General features: G+C 50.0%; 1 protein-coding gene across 9 annotated transcripts in view; it reads right to left on the bottom strand.

The window, feature by feature from the left end:
- Nucleotides 1–21,951, bottom strand: part of GLCE (glucuronic acid epimerase) — a 34,003-nt gene continuing 12,052 nt past the window's right edge. For 3 of the 9 annotated variants that reach the window (XM_042875641.1, XM_042875644.1, XM_042875645.1), the window contains 5 exons: nucleotides 21,033–21,261; nucleotides 20,272–20,457; nucleotides 8,172–9,637; nucleotides 5,944–6,189; nucleotides 1–3,668 (listed from right to left, as the gene is read on the bottom strand). In XM_042875641.1, the coding sequence (XP_042731575.1) occupies nucleotides 2,644–3,668; nucleotides 5,944–6,189; nucleotides 8,172–8,718 (1,818 nt within the window). In that variant the 5' untranslated portion in view covers nucleotides 8,719–9,637; nucleotides 20,272–20,457; nucleotides 21,033–21,261 and the 3' untranslated portion in view covers nucleotides 1–2,643. Of the gene's footprint in view, nucleotides 3,669–5,943; nucleotides 6,190–8,171; nucleotides 9,638–20,271; nucleotides 20,458–21,032; nucleotides 21,262–21,763; nucleotides 21,779–21,951 lie in introns of those variants that run through there. The other 6 variants (XM_042875643.1, XM_042875646.1, XM_042875642.1 and 3 more) reach the window with 6 other exon arrangements.

Genomic DNA, 21,951 nt, shown 5'->3' with positions numbered 1-21,951 from the left:
TTTACCTTAAGATAAAAAAAAAAAGAAATTTATTTTACAATCTTATAAAGCAGCTTTACATGAAGCACAAACATTGATCCATTTACTTTGTATATAAACATAGTAGAACCTTTCCCTCTGCAAAAAGTCACGTCTCGCCGTATATAAAACTAACATGTGCACATTGTGCTTAAACTGCAAAGTCTGTACAGCTTTACAAAGGACCACCCTTTACAAGAGCATCCTGTAAACAATTTATTGCATATTTAACACATGGCGTGTATACCCCACATGTAAAAATGTAGAAAAAATAAAGTACAATTACAAGGTGAAGGGAAATAGCAGCTTTTGGTGAATGTCTTGCACAATGGCTGAGAAAACAGCACGGCCACACGCGGACGGTTGTGCTTGTGTGTCACTGGTGTGCCATGCAGCACGCCTCCAGTCGGCTCTGTGCACAGCGAGCATCATGGGGACGTCGAGCTGATCTGAGTCCCCAGGACCTTCCTCATGTTGACCACCGGGAAAGCGCAGGGATCAAAGCGACTGACTTCAGTCAAGCGATGGGCGCCCACGTCCCACCATTCCCTCCCAGCTCTGTATGGAAAACACGACCCCAAGAGGAGCCCTCACACCGAATCCCTGTGGCCCCACGGCCCCTGGGGGCGGTGGGATGAAGTGACACAAGTGCCACGGCCAACAGGAACGCAGCGCGGGTATTAAGGACACGGCGTTGCCCAGAGCGGCGGCGTTGCCACCAACGCTCCGTGGCCGACCCACCCCAACACAACCATCACTGCCATTATCAACCCGATATTGAAAAACAAGAAGAAAGCAATTAAATAATAATAAAAAAGAGGGCACGGTGGCCTCGGTAAGGCACCGGCACCGCTGCAGAGCAGCGCCCTGGAAGTGTCTCTCGCTTCCCCAAATCCAAAACGGGCAAAAACCGGAGGGGATGCACAGGGGGAGATGCTCTGCTTGCAGCGAGGACCGTCGCTGGAAGGAAGCACGTCGTTTGGGTTGTTTTCTCTGTGCACACGTGTTAAAAAAAATAACAAAAAACACAAAAACAACAACACTAAAAATAGAAATCAGCTCTGCTAACTTTGGTATCGAGATTTCTCCCGCGATGTCTGCTTTTCACATTAGCTGGTACGATCACACAGCACGCGTTTGCAGAGATCAAGTAATTACAAAGTCGCTTCAAATATCTGCAAGAAAAAAGCACTGAAAAAGCAAGAAAAGCAAACAAAAGCCAAGATGCACGCAGTCCTCGTGCCCAGCCTCTCTGCAGCCTGAAGCAGCTCTGTCCTCTGTAGGAGCACCTTAAGCCAAAGCACACCGACACCTGCAGCATGTCATGGGATCAGTGGAAAAGCCCCGCAGCCATACATGATCACAGCACGCCAGGACGTGTTGGGAGCTTTCGTGCCTGGATGGGATGGGAGAGCAAAGCCCAGCAAGCCTGCACAGAGCTGACGAGCTGGTGCTTGCTGTGCTACCAAACCACACCATTGCCATCCGATGATGCCATCGCTTTTACCCTTCCAGATCCACCAGAAACCTCCACACTGTGAAGGCAGACCCGTGGTGTGGGTATGGGCTCACAAAGGCGAGATGCAGACCATCTGCTCCTCTGCGTGCTGCCAGCACAGTGGAAGTGCTGGAGTTCTGTTTGATGACTGGTGTCGGGCAGCAAAGGCCAAGCAGTGCTAAAGCACAGACGGAGCTGCAGAGCCCTATGGGCTGATTGTCATTTTTCAAGTGCTGGATCTTGGGAAAGCAGGTTAAAAAACGAAAACCCCCATAGGACAGTGCCCAAATTACATTTCCTGCACGCTACTCAAAACCAGCTCCACGCCACACAGGAATTCAACACGGGTCTCCTACAGAACCAAGCCAACGCTTACAGAAACCTGTCAGATGTGATGAAAAAATACAGAACAGAACATCGGGCTCCACGAGAAGAGACTCCAGCTGCTGGGGGGGAAGTGCTGCCAGCTGCCAGCACCCCACGTGTGCCTGGCTCCCGGGTCAGGGCTGGTGCAGCCGCAGCGCTGGGCCATCCGTGAGCCACCAACTTGTGCTTACGTGGTGCGACGCAAAGCCATACGGCTACAGGACCTCCAGACAGAGAATAAAAAAGGCCGGTCACCCCAGGGAGGGAATCCATACAGAAAGGAACACCTTGAAAAAGCTACGCTGTCCACTACCCAGGCTACAAGGAAACACACGTTTACAGCATTACACCACACCACCGGCGACGCTGTTCCAACATATACACAAATAGCTCCATTTCCAAAGAGGCCACATACTAACTTGTCAGGCAAGTGCTGGACTTTAGAGACCTGTATGGCTTCCGTAAATTTCTTTCTGCAAAAAGCAAAAACAAAATCGTCCCCCAGCTCAGAGCACAGATGGGTTTTGCTTCGTGCGGGTAACGTCACGGTGGAGTGCTATAGAGAGCGAGCTGAAGTCCCCGATTCCTGCCCATCAGACCCAAAGGTTTTCACACTGGAATGCAATTATTTCAGGAGATCAGTTTTAAGGATCACTTCTTCAAAACGAATTTAGGATGCGACCTTTTCAGGTGTCCCCTCGCCGAGCTCCAGAAGCCCGAACCTTCGCCGCCAGCGGGCACGAGGGCTTTGGTTGTCAGCTCTAGTTGTGCTTTGCCCTGCCGCCCCGCAGGTAGCTCTTCCACCTCCTGACAAACTCTTTAAAAATCGGGGCCTCATCGATGGTGCTGAGCAGCTGGAGCTGGTTGATGTGGGTGGTGTGGTAGTCCCAGCGCGCCAGGTTGGGAGCGGTGCCCAGCATGAAGTGCCGCAGGTCGTAGATGGTCCCGGAGCCGGTGTCGTAGAGAGGCAGCATGGCCTTCAGGGACTCCATGCCACGCTCATACAGCAGCCGTGCCTCCTTGCCCAGCTTCTCCCCCGCGGTCTCCTTCAGGTCGTAGAGGCCAATGAGCGAGTACATGAAGCCGTTGAGCACAAAGGAGCTGGGCGAGGTGGGGTACTCCTCGTACCAGTCGTGCCTGTTCATGAACACAGCCTTCACCCCGTGCTGCTCTGACGGCAGCTTGTAGGGCGCAGTGGCCCGCAGTGCGGCGCTGAGGAAGGCGTGCTCCTTGGTCAGCAGGTAGGCCCGCACCAGCGTGGAGATGGCCTGGCCCTGCGCCATGGCCGAGTACCAGCCCGGGTCCAAGGACCTGAAGCCTTCCCCAAGCTTCCTGGTCACCATGATGGGCCAGCCGCCCCGCTCGTCCTGGTTCCTCACCAGCCAGTTGCTCGCCGCGAAGAAAGCCGCCATGTGTGCGGTGGCCGAGATGGTGACGTTGTCGAGGAATCCCCTCCCCTTCGCAATCAGCCTCACCACCTTCTTAGGCATTATTTTGGTCTGCTTGACGGCCTTGGTGTTGGACAGCCCCACGCCCTTGCGCAGGTCGGTCACCAGGTCCCGCGTGACGGTGCTCCAGGCGGTGCGGGCCCCGATGCCGTAGAAGATGTCGCGCTCCCTGAAGGCGATGAGCTGTGTGTTGGAGACGTAGTGCACCGTGAAGAGCTGGTTCTTCTCTGTGGTCTCCAGCACCACAGAAATGCTCCCGTTGGTTACGAACTTGAGATCGAAAGAAATAATGAAATCTCTGGTGTTCCCGAGCTGCAGGGAAACCCCCTCGGTGTTCTCTGCAAAACATATAAACAACCGTTCGGTGGGAAAGAGCTCATTTCTTTAAAGATATCAAAGATACAGAGCGCGGCGTCTGGAGGTAACCAGACAAAACTCAAATGCTTTTAGGCGAGCTGATCAATAATTCAAACAGCCTCTGCTTTCTGTACATGTATTATTTAATTAAGCATAAAAGTAAAGCCGTGAGCGATGGCTGCGGCGGGGAGCAACCCACAGTCACTGAGCGTGCCGGGGGCTCAGCACGCAGCCCAGGCAGCCGCTGCTGGGAATCCAGGATTGGGGCAGAGGAAAGCAGAGGCAAGGAGAGTCAGGGGGGATTCCACTGCGCCTCCAGGTGATGCTGGGAGGACGCAGGCCAGGAATTTGGGGTAGGGTACGACCTTAAGAAATACGGTCACAAACAGATCTTATCATTTAGTACAACCACAGAATCGTGACGGTTGGAAACGCCCTCTGAGATCCCCAACCCCAACCCACCCCACTACGCCCCCTGCCCACGTCCCTCAGTGCTACAGCCCCATGGAACACAGAAAGAAGAACATATTAGAAGTACTTACTAACCTCTCAGTTGGCAAAATTCAGTTCAGTTTAAAACACAACAATAAGTACAGCTCCCAGGTGGTGGCACCTAATGCAATAGCACCTAATGCAGCTAATGTGTCTGTAATGCCACGTGCAAATGCCACAGCTTTGAGGCTGACCAACACTTAAAAGGCAGATGTTTTAAATTAACAGCTTTCCATAGTATAAAACCCTCCTGTGGAAGACCACTGTTTCCATTCTTCTACCTCCTGACACGTAAAATATCCCATCATGAGCAAACAGAGGGCTGTGGCCACCAGCAATGGCTTCCCCATCTCCAACCACTCCCAGTGCATTTCATATCATGGGCACTTCTGCACCATGCACCGTAGGTACCGCTGTGCTGTGCACAGTTCCATGTAAATAACTTCTGGTGCCACAACAAAGTGAACTATAATGGGAAAAGGAGCTTTAAGAAGGAAACCTAAAGGCTGCGTGTTCTTTCCACAGCCATCAGCGCCTCTAAAGCCATTACTTACAGCCATCTCAGAGAGTGGATGCAGACTGCAGCCTTCAGCCCTGCACATCACTCTGCCATCAATAAAGGATGAGGACAGAACACACAGCAGCTCTTTCAGCCTTCTCTCTCCCTGTATTTCTCTACTACAAAGACACGAGAGTGTTCGGCAGCTTTTCCCCAGAGGCCTGAGTCTAAGGTGCCAACTGCAAATTACTTCATTGTCTTTGTAAGTAATGGACTCATTAATTCTAATGGGTATTGATTGAGGAAAAACACATTACGTCCTTATCAACGAACCTGTCTGAGCACAAAGGAAACTCCTGCATGAAATAATCCACTTCTCAGAATAAACCTCAGCTCAGGACGAAGCAGAACAGGGGAAAGTCAAGCAGGTAACAGCAGGCATGTGGTGTGCAATGGGCAGTGAGAGCCCACACACAGCCCCATAGAGCCAAGGCTATGGGGATGTGGTGGGCCACCTCCCAGGGCCTGGTTGGTGGCAGTGGCACTGCAGCCTGGCAACGCCACCAACACTGGGAGCTGTTGGGGGGCTTTTGTTGCCCATCTGCCCATTAGGGGGTTTTCCTTTCCTCCCTTGGGAAAATATTCATCACCTACATACGGTCACTGCAACACAGAAGCTGATTTAGTTATACTCAGAGAGGGCGAAGAGCACAAGAAGTCATCCCTAACTGCCTGCACTCCCTCTTGCTGCCTCATTAAGGCAACCTGGTTAAACCAGAATGAGGTCTGCATGGCCCTCAAACTGCAAAAATAGTGGCATCCCAATGAAGAGATGCAGGGTCCCAGCAGCAGTCCTGCATGGCACATCTGCTCGGGATGAAAACTGCCCCTCTCTGCCATCTCACATCATACCCAGCTTCACATACCAGCTCTTGCATTATGCTCCAGCACTGCAGGCTGGAGTGCTTTGCTTCCATTCTGGGACTGAAGCAAGCAGGCTCAGGAAATGTGAGCACAGCTGCTCTGCTGAGCTGCACTGTAATATACCCATATATACCAATATACCCACGTGTCTTTTAATTAAAATAAGGATGTTTCAAAGAGCAGTGACAGAGAAAAAACAGCATAAACAATAAAATACACAACTCAATGATGTTTTCAGGTAAGGCCTTAAAGATGGAAAGCTGCTCCATACAAACAAAAGTGGAAGAAATGGAGGAGAGCCCTCTGCTGAGCGAGCCAACCGTCTGTCTGCCATAACCCACCTGGAGCAACAAAGTGTTTAACACTGGTGAACTTGGCTTTATCGGGCACTGTGGAAAGGGAGCAGCCCTTGGGCACGGTCCACTCGGCTGCCCTGCTGCCCCTGTCCTTCTCCTCAGCCGTTTCGTACACCTCGATGTGCGGGGGTTTCTCCGTCAGGTTTTTGCTGTAGTGACTCAACCCGTACTGTGCGATCTGGATGGGATAGAAGTAGCCCTGAGGCCCCCACTGGGTGGATAAGGGCACACCTAGGAGAGAGGAACAACGTGAGTGTTTCATTGGCACAGTTTCACATGTCAGTGTTTGCAGTGCTGCACGCTGCCTTCCCCATTCCTTCCCCACCACCGATGTACTCCTGGCAGACGTGAGAATCACAGAATAACTCAGGTTGGAAAAGACCTTCAAGACCATCAAGTCCAACCACAAAGGTTAACAGGCTTCACCACCAGCTGGACTCAAGGAAAGTCCACTCACACATTGAACTGCCCCCAATGGCACTGGGATCTGCAATGGGGCAGAACTGAGCAGATGGGAAGGGCAGAGCAGTCCTTATCGTGGTCCTCCCATCTAACTGCATCCTGATGCATCATATTGACTTTAACATGCATTTAAAACAGATTTTCCTCCCCAACCCCCACACGACATCCCATATAACAAATCCCTTTGACACTGCATACATCTTTTCAAGTTCAATGGCTGTGTTATTGCTGGACTGTGGTTTGAGTCACTTTGTGCTAAAGGAGGAACCTCCCAACCCCGAGCTGCCCCCGTTACCTCTGCTGGGATGTGCCAATTAACCCAGCCACACACGTGCAGAACAAGGCAAACACACATTGCTTAGGATAGAATGGAGGAAAGCAGGATTCCCCAAAGCCCTACGTTTTGTTTGGGGCAAATTCCCAATTGCAATGTAAGAATCCAAAGTGGGAATACAGCACCGTGACCCCCTTGCAGCACGTTTAGCACTGCAAGCTTTCATGTGCACGTAAGAAGAGAAAAAGGAAGATGCAAATAAACAAGTTGGCATTCGCACCACTCTCCCCTTTGGCAATGTCAAGCTCAGAAACTAATACTGCAGTGAAAATATTGCTTAAACTCAATGGGAAAAGGTACATTTTCATGCATATTTCTGTGCTTCACGTTCCTAATAAATATCATCGATGGGGATGTGATGGTTTACTGCTGCCTGAAGAGAAAACCATCCAGAGGAAATATTTGAGTCTCGTGTGCTATCGCTGCTCCTGGAAGCCAGCTCATTAGTGCTAAGCATCTGCAGTTAAAGGGTGCACTCGTTGAGACTGAAAGATGCAAAAGAAAAAAAGAAACGTGCTGGAAGAGCTTGACTTGAAATTCATACAAGATGACAAGATTAAATTCTCCAGGTCATAGGACGTAACAACGCATTAACCTTGCAGAAAGGGAGAAGGTGAAAATACAGCACGAGGTTTTCATCACGCAACAACGTGAGCGTTACCAGGGCTGGAAGCATGCGTGGCAAGAGCTAAACCTGGCTGAGTGTTTTAGTATTCAAACTCTTCCTCTACAAGCATTTCTCAGCCCTGTTTGCTGGCTGCTAACTATTCCTTTACAATAGCCAGGCTCTGGCACAAGGATGGCTCTTAAAGCACTTGCTGCAAAAAAAGGGAGGCCAATAGAGGAATAACCAGTCAGGTGTGAAATGTGCCTGTTCCCTAAGCTGTATTCAGTCAGCAATTACTGCAACGAGAGGAAAGGAACCCCTCTCCCCAGCCTTCTGCACACAGAGGACACGTCGCTACTGGGATGTGCTCACACCTTTGGTAATGAAGGTGTTCCAGGAGAGCTCTGCCTACACCCTGCTCCCAGCACACATCATCACGCCACAAAAACAAGTGTAAGCAAAGTTCACAACTTGAGCTGAGAGATGTCAGCCCTTTTAACAACCCAGCTTAATCACCACCGTATGTTACCCCTATCCAAAGCAGTCCTTTTCCCTTCTCCGAAACCCATTTGGCGTTTGGACAAAGGATCTTGAACCAGAAGCGCTTGTTTGGCTGATGCCCAAGTGAAAAAGACAAATTAACCTCAAAATACAAGTCGATGTGATGCTGCAGACTGCACCACATTTCTTGATCCCCAATGCATTTTCATCCACGCTGTCGTGACAAAATTAGGAGCGCTTTGCATCTCAAATGACAACAGCAAATTTCAAGAAGCATTTCAACCGAAAAGGAAAACGTGGAGCACAAACCTTCAACACCACTTATGCACTTCACTCTGTCTCGAACCTCTACGTTGTAGCCCTCGAAGGACATAAAGACCCCATCCGGGTGGTAAGGTGCTCTCTGTGTGTATACTTTGGAGTAGCTATGAGAGAATTCAAACCTGTCATAACCATCGTACTGAGCAATTTTCCCATAAACCTCAAAGTATTTCTCTACCCAGCTGAACGGCAGGAAGACCTCGCTGCCTTCCCTCCTCCCTTTGATGGTGTGCTCGTCGTTGATCAGACAGTCTATCTCTTCATACTTCAGCCCCGGGGCTTTGTTGAAGCCTCCCACGACCGGAGGAGCCTTCTGCTGTTCCTGGGGCGATGCTTCCTCGCTCTGCTTGGCCACATCCCGTGCGGGGCCACTGCTGGCAGCGGCCGCGCGGCGCTCAGGGCCACCGGGGCTGCGGGGGAATGGGCCGGCCCCATCCGAGGAGCATCTGTTCCACAGCAGCACCGTCACCAGCGTGAAGAGAGCGCAGATGATGATCAGAGTCTTGTAGTTGACCCGAGCTGCCAAGCAACGCATATTCACACCATACCTGCAAAACAAAGGGAGAGGCGTTCAGGGAGCGCAGCCGAGCGGGCTTGGTGCTGGAACTACTGACACAACCACGAGGTTGGGAAAGACCTTCGAGGTCCTCGAGTCCAACCATTGCATTTCTTGCTTTCGTTTGCTTGCTTAATGGATAATTGGGGGGTTTTATTTCTGAGCTTGATGCACAGTTGGATGTTCTGAGTCCAGCCACCCATCCCTTGGTGCCACGGCTCCCGAATATCGCCAGGGATGGGGACTCCAGCACTTCCCTAAGCAGTCCATTCCAACGCTTGATCAAATTTAAAAAGAAATAATCACAGAATACCCTGTGTTGGAATGGACCCATGAGGAATGCCAAATCCAATTCTTGACTCCACGCAGGGCAATCTAGGAATTAAACCAAGGTAAACTCAGCTGTCCCAACAGCAGTGCCCCAATGCTCCCTGAGCTCCAGCAGTGCAGGGCTGTACGCACCACCATCAGGTGCAGAACCCTTCTTAACTTCCTCCCTGCTGAGTTTACCCCAAGGCCCCTCTCTGCAGGCATCACTCAGCCACTTAGAACCATAAAATCCTTGCAGTTGGAATGGACCTCTGAAGGCCATCCAGTCCAACTCGCTGCAATGCACACAGACAGCACAGCTACATCAGGCTGCCCGGGGCCTGATCCAGCCTTGCCTTTAAAGCCTCCAGCGGAGGAGACTTTCCTCTTGTCCCCCACACTGTGTTGCACATCCAGGACTGTGCCATTCCACGCTCTCACCACCAATGAGAGGCTGAGCAGCCATCACAGCATCACCACAAACCTTCACCGTTCAGATGGAAAAACCACCACCGTGCCCACAGCAACGAGAGGATTCCCAATGGAACAGCCCCACAACCAGTCTGGAGTTCACACAGCTAAAAATCACCTTTTTTTAAAAAAAAAAAAAAAAAAATTATTATTATTTTCAAATGGAAACAATCAATTATCTCCCACCAGTCTTATGCTCCTGCACTGTAAGCACCATCTGGTCAGTTAAAACCGGACTTGAAAAGAGAAGTGTCTTATTTGCCAAAAGCCTGGCTTGCTGTAAGCTTTTAGAGAGCATAAATTTATATGTAATTGTATTTTTATGGAAACTCTGGCATAAGAATAAATCCAATTTTCTGCATCAGCAGATGGTTTTCAGTGATGATGCTTTTGGGATGACCTCAACAAACACGTTCTGCTCTTCTTACACACGGGGATAATTCACTCTTTAAAGAGCGAATAACATTTCTGACTCCTAGCTAGAAAACTCAACATTAATTAACTCATCTGGATTAGCTGGGGATGGGCAAAGGGATGGGGAACATCACCACCACACTCTTCCCACACCCACTACCCCACGTGCATGACTGTTTTCAAACAGCCCCATGTGTTTTCCCCCAGCTGTGCACAGTCCCTGGCCATGCTGCCTCAAAGCCCTTTTAGCTCAGCTCGGTTCTGCTCTGGAAGCACACGAGCAAAACCCCAACCAAAGAAAGGCAGAGGGATGGGGCATGCAGCAGCTTTTGGGACCCCGAATGGGAGATGCTGATGCTCAGCTCCAGCACAGTGTGAGCTGCAGTGATACTGAGCTTTTATGAGCTACAGATGAGCTGAAGAGGACTCAGGAAGAAAAGTAGAGTTTTCACTGCATGAAATTTCGCCAGGCACTGGAACATCCAGAGCTGCCAGTGCAGGAGAAAGGCTGACTGTGTGGTACATGGAGAGATGGATTTCTTTATCCAGCTGTGGAAGACAGAATTCAGAATTTCCATGAGAGAAAGAGGCAATTTAAAGCTGCAGAGGGGCTGTGTTAAATGGGCCTATTCCCTCGGTGCTCTTATGAAAAGCATTTCATCAGATGATACTTAAAGGATTGGATGAGCACAGGTTGGGAAAGCATTTCAAGGCATGGGGGGGGAGCTGTTTTCTCCCATTTGCTGCTACAAAGGTGGGTTGACATCAAGAACCACCGGGCTAAACAAACAAACTGACTGCATTTTGCATTTTGCTGTGGCTTTGTGACTGCTGCCTGCAGGAAGGACAAACTTTGGCATCCCATGCTGCACATGCGCCATCAGCATTCCCAGCTGTGCGCCCATCAGAGCCTCTCCTTGAACTCTTCTCTCACCATTGGCATTTCATTCCTTCCTGGAGAGTTTTAGGGTTGAAAACACGATGAGGACTGTTTCTTTTGGAAAATTCCAAGACACCAGAGCCAAATTTCCAGCCCGGCAGCTCGGATGCCTTTCCTCTATCATCACTGCTCTGCACAGAGCCCCATACATCCACCAAACAGGACGGCTCCTGTGCTGGGCTGAGCCGTCCTGGAAGAAGAAAGGAAGCAAATAGAAGAATGGCACCTAAAGCAGAATAATAATTCCTGGCACAATAAGGATAAAATGGAGTTCCTGCGGGAAGCCCTGGATTTACTGAAGGGACCTTTTAATCCTTGGTAAGAGATGGGGGTGCCCACAGCCCCGGGCATCGCAGGCTGCTGGCAATAAGCCCCTGTAAACCGGAGCAGAGAAGCTGTGCTTCCCTGGAAAGCAGACATCCCTCTCATTCCTGTGCTGCCTGCTCGCTTTTTGTTGCTGGACTTTTCCCAAGCAATCAGCCCTATGGAACACAAGGTGTTTTAAGAGGTCTTTTCTTGCATTCTGTCCCACCCCAAAACACCTCTGCTCATCTGCATGGCTCACACGGTGAGCAGGAATGGCTTTAACCCTGCTCTGCACAAGCAGGCAGACAGACACGCACTTCGTGCACCTATCTTATTTTCCAAGGGGAGAGAAAATGACTTCTTATTTCCAGCAGGAAGGTCTCCTTTCCACTACCCCACATTGCAAAGCACAATTCCTCCTCCTGCACAAAGCTCCTGTGGGAAGGCTGGGTGTGCCAAGGGCAGGCAGGCACGCAGCCCTCACTTCTATTTCTGCTCATGCTGTACAGACAGCATTTAGCAACCAGGACCAACGAGCCTTGAGCACACAGCCCAGCCCCACAGGAGCTGAGGAAGACTCAGAAAAACAAACCCCAAGGCGACTTACTTCCCCAACCCACGGCGCTGGCAGCAGTTTAGGGCACTCCCATGGAAACTCTCCGTGCTCAAACAAGGATCAGAAGGGACTGAGCTGCAGAGCTCTGGGACACACAGCGCTGCTCCCAGCAAGGAGCTGGGTTCCTGCTGCACTGCGATAAGGCACCGCCTGACTTTGAAGCCTGTGTGCCACACTGAGCTGCTGAGAACAGAGAGAAAAAACGCCTCAGATTGGCAGTTCTGCGCACACGTTCAACCCCATGTTTAAAGAAGAGAAGAGCAGAACTTCAATATGTGCCCTGACCTAAAGGCGTACCTGGCCACGCACGTGGCTCAGCCTGCTTTTCCATTTCCTGCAATGAAATGCTGGTGTTACATAACAAAAAAATAATAATAATAAAGAACTCAGGCCTTGTTTTTAGTAACTGTGGAAAACCATTCTATCAAACCTTCTCACCTTTTGCTAAAGCCTTCTTCTGTCTCAAAATGGGATGAAAGGCTCCAACTTCTAACGGCTCTGCCCCTCCACTGGCTCTTCAACACAGATCTGCTGTATAATCCTCACTGGATTGCTGGGCAGGAAGGATCTAACATACAGAAACTGCAGCCACAAGACCACCCCACAGCTTCCCAGTGCACCGAGAACCTTACAGAGCTTCATCCATACCCACACACCCATGAAGCACCAGGAGAAATGCCTACTGCTGTGCAACAGCTCTTGAAAAAGGCACAGCACCTACAGACACCCAAGTGACCCTCTGGTAGAAATGGAGATTTGCATCTCATTTCAGCGTCAGATGCACTCATTATAGGGCTCTGTTTGTCAGTGGTGGTGGCAGAGCTTTTTTGATCGTGCTTTTTTGGGGGTGCTGTTGGCACAAAAATCTGCAGCACAATCCCAAAGCATCCAAATATACTCATGTTTCTCATCCCATACAGCAAGCACAGGTCTTCCTTCTCAAACCCTGCAGACACTGCACGCTTTGAAGGGCATTTATCAGCCCGTACTACCTGAAAATCAACTGCAGCTCCAAAGTGTAATTGCAATCTGAAGTGCACACCAAGGAAACAGATGAGTGCTGAGGATGGCAGGCTGGCATCCACCCGCACTGCCAGCAATGCACTCAGGGGCATTTCTTTGCACAACTGCTCTGTGTGCCTTGGCCTGGCCGCTTTCCTGAACCTGAAACAGCACTCACCCATCAGAGCACTGCCAAGGTGCCTTTGTTCTTCCAGTAAACGTGCCATAGTGCACTGCTAAGAACTCCAGCTCAGTGCCTGCTGTGTGCCACACTGCCTTACCAGGGTGCGTGGTTCGGAGGGACTGCTGTGCTAATTATCAGCCCATTCATCGTACAGCCCAATCAATCTCCTTGCTTTCCAGATGGATTAAGCTATTAAACCCCTCACTAACGGCACAAATAACTCCTAGATCTGGCTGCTGCTCACAGAGGCATTGCAGTGCCTCTTCCTAAACTGAGTACTGCGCCGTTACCGCACAGATTAACAAAGCACCATAGAACCATTTCACCACTCTGTGCATTCAGGCTTTGGGAGGAAGTGTGGGATCCAACACCAGAACACACAGGTGAGGTCCTCTCTTTACACCTGTAAAGCGTAGTGAGGGGCAGTGCTGCCTGCATGGATAGGTGGGATGCCCTCATCCTGGTGCTGACCTGTGCACTGCATGCTCACACGTTCTGCCCAAGCCATGCCCACGCAGCAGCAGTTGGCCTTTCCCAGCAGATCAGCAACTGAGCACAAGAGGGATTTTTGTGCACAAGTTATTTTAAGTGATTGGCGGAGTTGGTGCAAGACAGAGCAGTTAGCAGCTGTGATTCTCGCAACACATCGTGTCCCAACACCCTTATGTGAGCTCTGCAATGCAGAATTGCTACAAAGAAGTGTTAAAATGTGAAGAATACACAGGGTTTCCAAGCAGCAGCGTGCTCATTCACATCCTCAGACTGCTTTGCTGATGGAAGCCTGCAGTCAGCCACGAGGACTTTCATCTCAATGGTGGGGAAGTGTCAAGGCAGAGTCACGGAGCAGCCGAACCATAATGGAAAAGAAGGAGAGCAAAGTTACAGCATCACAGCATAGAGCACAAGCAGATGACATCCAGCCACAAGCTGAGCTGAACACGGATACCTCAGCAGCAGGGGACAGGAGCACACAGACCTGGTGCAAGGGGAACTCCTGGTATCAGCTCAGCCTGGTATCAGCTGCAATGAGCTGGGTGCGAAACCACATGGACCCCTTATGCATTTACTACTGCAAACCCACGAGGAGTGAACTAAAATGCAAAGCTTTGCTCTCCTTGTTTTTGAGAAGCAAGGGCAACGTCAAAACCATCATCCCATCCTCTAACAGCCCCCAAGGTGGCTGCTGCAGGAGAGCACTGCTGCTGCTTCTGTCAGCGATGCAACCTCACTGCAAATCAATGGAAAAACACAGAAGTTGGGATCAGAAGAGTTTTCACAATCATTTCACATTGCCCCATCGCTGCTCCTGGCTCATCAGGAGTGTTGGAACGTTGTCACACAATTCCATAAACATCAGCAGTACATTCTGCAGCTCCAGCTGTCCCACACAACACCTTTTTGGGACTGGGACACCCCAGTTGGAAGTACCTCAGGGATCCACGCTTTCCTTCCCAGCACCATGCACAAACAACAGAGCCACGGAGCAGAGAGATGCAGGCACTTTGCTGCCAGCTCATGACAGTGCCTACAAGAATTCAGCACAGAGCGTGCTCCAAACAACAGCTCAGACATCTGGCAAGGATTTGGCATGCCTGCCTGTGTGCATGCAGCATCCCCGTGCATCGCTCTCCTTGGAGCTCCTGCAAACTCCAAATCTGCTGCTTTGCTGCACCTTTGCTATCAGCACAAAGCATTCATGTTCACACTCCTACGTATTTTAAAGCTGCATCACTGCTTCTTTCCCCATGCAAAAAGCAGAGGTTAAGGAGCACGGTGCCTTACAGCAGATAAATAAGACAAGTTTTAAGTCACAGAAACTGGCTAAAAGCACCCTGTTTTTATCGCATGGCAAACGCCAGCACTGCGCACAGACAATGGCTTAGGCAGAGCTACTGATGGCAGCTGCAGCAAAATTAACTATTTCCAAAGGAAATGACCTGCACAACAATAAGCACTGTAAAACTTCATTACAGCGATGTTCCCAGGAAGCTTCTGAAGCTCGGGCTGCAATTGCTTTCCCAGTACCTCCCCAGTGCTCCCATGCTGTCCCATAGGAGCAGGCACAGGTCCCTCATTTTAGGACCAGACATGTACCATGCTTGGGACCACAGGTCTCCAGCCCACAGCTGTGAACCCCCCTGCTCGACCTGTCCCAGAGCTCGTGTTCAGACTGCCATTAACCCTAGCCCAGTTTTTTTCCTATTTTTCCTATTCAGAGCTGACAAGGCAGCCCAGCACTGGTACAGGAAGTCCAAGTTAACACACAGATGCTGCTTTCATTGAAGCTCACGGCAAAGGCAGCTCCAGCTCCTATGTACTGCACCACAGTAACTTCAGTTCTGGTTTCCAGAATGCAGCCCACAAATGCAGGTAGCATGTAATAAGGTATAAGAGAGAGATAGCCTTTCAGCTACCTTTTTTTTTTCTTCCTAATCCTTTCTACTTCAGCTCCTCAGAAGAGCTGATGAGAAAGGAAGGCAGAGTAAAATTAGAAATGATATAAAAGCGAGCTGAAAGGCGCTCCATGCAAACGGCTCCAGCTGCGAGTCATCCTGCACTGTGGTTTATTTAATACTGAAGGTGATTGCTGTTAAACAACTAACACACACACACACAGAAGGGAAAGGTCAGAATGACTGCTGCGAGGACATGAAGCACTTCCAGGGGACACCTCTCCTTGGGAGGAGCAGCTCAGGGAATGCCACAGCCGCTGACTGGGGAGAGGGGCAGCACTGCTGCCCACTGCTTCTGTGCTGTGCTGAGTTCTGAGATTCCAGATCAGTGTGAACAACTGGTTGGTTGTGTTTCTTTGGGAATGGACCATTTTACCTCATTTCCTAGATGGTTTCATTCCAACCCAGTCTAAGGGGCCGTGGCTTTGCTCCTTGTGCTGCCTTCTCCTTACCAGGGCAAGGACAGCCTGCATCCTTCTGGGATTCTGCTCTCCCACAGTGACCTGCAGCCCCCCAAGCACCCAGCATGGGAACAAGCAGCTGTGCCCAGCCCATCACATGGAGCTGCAGCATGCGGCTGCAGGAAGGGAAGAAGTCACCCCACGTGGACAGGAAACAAGGGCTGTGCAACTCACACAGTGCAGAGAGAGACCTGTGCTGAAGTTCAGATGGAGTAGCAGCTCTGTGCCTGCACTCAGAATCCCATTTGCCATCCTCCCCTCACAGCATCACTCCACGCAGTAATGAGTACTGAACCAGCTGAATTACAGCCATAAATGTGGTTCTCCAACCCCACAAATCACAGGTTACAGATATCCCAACTGGACACCACAGCTCTTGCTGATGAGACTGCTTAACCTTTGGAACCCCCCTCACATCAGCAGGCCCCCCCCCCCCCCCCCCCCCCAAGGCCAAGGAATGGACAGATCTGTGTTGGCACACACGGCACAAGGAGAAAAGCACTCTCTTCCAACACTACTTTGTACATCTGTTCCTGTTGCTAGAAGAAATTCTTTTGCTGTTTACCCCTTTTTTCCAAAGCAGCTTCTGGCTTTGCAGAAGTAGGAGTTGGCTTTTTTTTTTTTTCCCCTATTTTAAGTAAATTGCTGTGAAACATCAACAAGCCCAATTCTTCCTCCCCCGCAAAGGTAGGCAGCTATTGGGCTTATGGCAGCAATGCGAAGATTTCAGAGTACAAAGGAACAAACAGGAAGGACGCAATCAAGTTTGCTATTCTGGGGAAAAGCAAAGCGAACTGGAAGCTTTCAGAGCCCAATTCAGAACTCCTTCATTACAAAGCATCTCCAAAACAACCAACATGTGCAGAAATTCTATTTACAAGCAAAAAGACCACAAAAACCAAAGGCCTTTCAGAATCATTCTGAATGTGAACTCAATCCCAAGGACATTCTGATGCTTAGCTACACACCAGCACACTTGACCTTTTGAGCATGACTCGCAGCAAATTGGTTATGACTCAACTGATGCTTGCTTTTTCCAAAAACACGTGTTTTCCAATGGCAAGAAGTGCTGTCTGGGACCCTGGGGCAGCAGGGCAGCCCACGCAGAGGATGTTCTCCATTGGCTCTGCGTGACTCTCATCCACTTGCACAGCAAAAGCACAAGTCCCAAACAAGCGCTGCAGCTGAATAGGACAGAGCAATCCATGGTCACCCACCTCTCCTCCCACTCTGTTCCACAAATGCAACTATCAGATCTTACATGAGCATAAAAACGCTTTCAGCTTTAAACTAAGAGCAGAATGTTCTCACGCCTTGGGTCAGCGTGGCTCCGTGCCCAACCAGCACCGCATCCCACAGCTGCAGTGCTCAGTGCCAGGGGGCATCTCAAGGCTGGAAGCCCCGAGCTGCTCTGCAGACAGGCAGAGGTTCAGCTGTAGGCTCAAGATTTGGATAGAGCTTTTACCAAAAACAATAATAATCCTTAGCAAAACCTACAAGAGAATGCAGTTATTTACTCCAGGGAAATACATTCAGAATGAAACCTTTTGCATTCAAAAAAAAAATAATCTTTTGCTCCATTTAGACGTAAGGAAGAACTTTTTCTCTCAGAGAGTGGTCAGGCACTGCAACGGCTGCCCAGGGAGGTGGTGGAGTCGCCGTCCCTGGCAGAGTTCAAGAGGCATCTGGATGAGGAGCTGCGTGATGTGGTTTAGTGCTGGTGGTGGCAATGCTGATGAGGAGACGGTTGGACTGGATGATCTTATAGGTCATTTCCAACCTTGTGATTCTATGATTCTATGATTCAAGAAGCCTAAGTAAGTCTCTGCTCAATTAACACTCACTCAGAGGGTTCATTTACTGGGAAACCTTAGATGCCTCCATAGTTCAGATGCAGCACTAGGAAGGCCAGGCAGCACTGAAGCAGCCTGAGCTGGCCTTGAAGCCTCACTGAGCACCGTGCTGAGCTGGGGCAGCCAGTGCAGGAAGCAGCAGTGAGCCCTGGTTCCACCCATGGCACTGTAACCAGAGATGCAGAGCTACAGAGGGAGGAGCGCCGCATCCACCCGTGTACAAACACAGGGATTGCTTTACAGATGGGTTACATCTGTCCCACAATAAGGGCATTCATCTAATGAAAATAAATTAAGAAAGACGTGCTGGGACTGACAACGCTGCCATACATCACCGCTCACCCTGACCACACGGCATTGCTGCAGGCAAAGGAGCTGCTCAGATGAGAACCACCCCGCAGACACACCTCATCGCACCACCATAAAAATGGTTTATTAGCAAAACACTTCCAAGCATCATCCGGAACTTTACAACACCTGCTCTGCATGCACTCGGTGTTTGCAGTGGATTTATGGCTGCTTTGTAGCTGCTTTAGAACGTCGGTGCTATTAATCCCAGCTCCGCCATTCACAAACACAGCACTGCCAGCATCATCCTTTCACGAGTGCTTTTCTAACGAGCAACCAGCGACAGCATGGCCAAAAAATTCTGCAAACACACAGCCATCCAGTTAGCAATTAGCTCCAACAATAGTTTTGCTGATGATACTTTTTACACCGAACACATCCAGCAGCACTGCAGAGCACACTGCACAGACAGGACAGCACCGCTCACTGTGAGCGAGTGGCTCTGCTAAGCTTCTCGATAAAAGGTATTCTCAAAGTCAACATCTTCAGCTAAATTAGAAGCATTTAATATTCTGTGCATATGTACACACGCATAGGAGCACCATGAGCATTTACCATCACTGCAGAGTGATGTGAGCAAGGTGCCATTAGCAAAGCTGCTGGAGAGTGCTGACTCCATCCATTGTCAGTGCATGGGGAGGTGAAAGGCTGCACCCTCCTGCTGGAGCGGCTGTGGGCTGCATGAAGGTGCTTGCAGAAGGCAGGGGAAACCCAATTAGGAAAGCAGCAACATCTTTGTCAAAAAACAGTAAGCAATTAAGCGTCTCCAACACATGGAAGACGTGTGTTAAAGCTGATTGTTGTCCATCAGTCAAGGTAACTGCAACTCACACAACACCTGGCCCATGTAATTAGCTGGAAGCCTCATAATGAAACAAAGTGCTAAGGTACCTCGTGCCAAGGATATGTCCTCCAGTGCCAGGCAGGCAGAATGCTGCTCCTGTCGGGTCTCATGTGTGCCTGGCCAGGGAGAAGACAGACAGATGCCCTCCCTTCTCCCCACCACCATGGACACCCAGGTGAAGGCATCCTTTCTTCTCCCCCGTGCTGCTCTTAGGAGCTCCTTTTGCTCCATTAGTGCTAAGCCTTGCCATCGAGATGTGCTTACAGACCTCCAAGACACCCACAAGGAGCACACAACACTTTCCAGCCTTCAGCATGCTGCAGGGGCAGCCAACCTGCACTGTTTGGCATTGCTCAGAAGCGCTCACCAAGGCAGGAGGAAGAAGACTGTGTCAGATTTGCAGTTGCAAAGTGCAAAGGAGCACTTTTGCAGGCAGCAAATGGTCATTGCTTTCTTGTCCGTGCTGACTTTGAGGCTGATGGTCTGTGGGCTCTAACAGCTGTGGGACAGTTTAAGGCTCTGTCTGGCTCTGTTTGAGCTACAGACACCTGCTGAGCTCCTTATGCCTTCGGGTTTGCAGCCCAACATCACCTACCCACCAGTACCATGCCCTAGCCTCCTAATGAGTGGTTTAACACACAGTTAGCAGCCATTCACCACCCTTACAGAGTAAGGAGGAGAAGGGAAAGCTGCAGCTTCCATTTCCAGCATGGGAATTATATAAGAGGCAATTACCAGCCCGCAGCCAAGTCTCATTCCACCAGGTAAGCAGAACTGGGCTCAGCAGCAGCAGGATGCTCACAGGATGCCCCAATTCAGGCCTGTCTTAAGGAGAACCTTCTGAAACAAGAACTTTTCCACGTGCTGCTTGTTAAGAATTAACTGAGGTCTTAATTAAGACAAGGCAGAAATAGTAAGCCATAAAATCCAGATCTCCTCGGTGATCTGAGGGCCACCTTCCTGGCTGCTCACACCACACAAGCTGTTCCATCCATGGCAATAGCTTCTCTTCTGCTCTTCCCCCTGCGGATTAATTATTAGTCCCCCCCAGCCCTGCTCCTCCATCACATTAACGGATTCAATGTCATTTAAAACATATTAAATACAGCACTACAGCAGCCTTGAATAACTGAATAATTCACAAAGGCAAAATAAGGCCAACACGAAGCTGGCAGATCTTACAAACGTCATTCTTTAACCCACCCTCCCAGTATTGTTTTCTTAAACCAATACCAAACTTGGGGGCAATTATAGCTGATGCAGTTGGAGCAGCAGCAAAATAACTGTCAGCATCTCCTTCAAAGCACAGCTCCATCCCAGCCATCACTTACAGGAGAGAAGCATCACCACACGAATCAGAACACCTCTGTCCTTCTCCAGGATTCAAACCAAGCTGCTGTTAAATATGCATAACACCCAGCTGCATTAACACATTAAAGCTTTGCAGATTGCCATCAATGGTGCTGCTGCTTAATTTCACCCATCCCTCACCATTCACATCTTCAACTACTTTCATCCTAAAAAAAAAAAAAAAAAAAGAATTCACTTTCAATATGAAAACCTCGCGATGCTCACATCAGCAGATCGCTGAGTGCATTTAGGAGGATATAGATTTAAAAGCTGGCAGCAAAACTTTATTCCCCTCCTAAACAGGAGCGTGCTCTTCCATTCTATTGCCTGGGTGTTAATAAAAAACATGCTCTGCAATCAGTGAAGCTGGAGAAAGGCTGGGAAGGTGATGAGTTTGACAAGTCAGATGATTCCAGGGCAGACTTACAGCACAGGCCGACACATGGGAGAACAAACATTGCAAGCAACCAATTGGAAACTCCACGAGGGACCCAGCAGCAAGCAGGCCTGGTGCCACGGCACAAAATGGATGCTTGGTGCAAACACACCATAACTTCCCAACGAGTTTGTCTGCTCCAGCGTGAGGATTTGCATTGCTAAACGCTCTTTTCTGCTCATTTAAGAGCAAGAGGAGGATTTGAAGCTGGAGCATCGCGCTGCATAATGCGAGCTGACAGCTCCCAGGCTGGGTGCACACACACCGTGCTCCATCCAACCAGCAAGGCTGCAACACACAACTCACCAGCACTGGTAGGCAGCAGTGTGGATTAATTACCGGGCAGAAGCCTCAAGTTTCCTTTAATCATCCCAAAGTGCTTTGAAATCACTTCTCAGCTGCAAAGGAGCTTTTATCTCTGGGCTGCGACACAAGGGGGAAAATCCCATGAAGGTTTCCCAGCCCCAATTTGCTTCTTTTGAATTAGGTCTCCTATGGTTGTGTGCAATGGGATGCAGCATTACTGGTGAAGAAACTGCCCAAATAAATGAACGCATTAGCCAAATAAACAAACAAATAGTCCAAATAAATGAGCAAATAATTGCTAAAAGGAGAAGAGGAGAAACTTCTTCTGGAAAGTTAGGGAAAGCCAAGCTTCAGCTCAACATCTGTGTTTTGTATGGCATCCCAAACACCCAGGTCGGCACAACAGGTTAAAACCCACCCTCCTGTGCTCAGAGCTGATGCTTGAAGCGTGGCTAATTGCACAACACACCAAAGCAGGTAATTAGCATATTTCTCCCATAATAGCAGCCAGGCTGGCAGCACACAGCCCTGCTCTCACGCACCACCTTCCCCTCCATCATTCACAGCCGTATTTACGCACTCCAGCACTCGGTCATCGATGGATCCCACACCAACAGCACCAGGACTGCCTACGGTTCCCCTTCCAGCACCAACCTGCACCCAGGGCTGCCCCGAAGGGTTCGGAGCCCTCCGCACCCCTGCATCCCACACGAGGTCCCAAACCCACTCACCATCCAGATGGAGAGGAGAGAAGCTGCACAGAGGTGCCCCAGTGCCCAGCAGCAGCTCGAGGCGGGCTGAGAGCCCACAGCCAGCACAGCTTGCGCCTCCTGCAGCTGCACGGTGGGGGTTATCCATTGGCAGCACACTGCCAGCACATCACTGCCCGGCCCTGTGCCAGCGGATGCATGCACCCGTA

The sequence above is a fragment of the Lagopus leucura genome, unplaced genomic scaffold, assembly GCF_019238085.1.
Source record: "Lagopus leucura isolate 7727_CA_CO unplaced genomic scaffold, USGS_WTPT01 Super-Scaffold_100015, whole genome shotgun sequence".
Classification (NCBI taxonomy): Eukaryota; Metazoa; Chordata; class Aves; order Galliformes; family Phasianidae; genus Lagopus; species Lagopus leucura.
The sequence above is the reverse complement of the archived record's forward strand: the minus strand, read 5'-3'. Positions and strand labels throughout refer to the sequence as shown.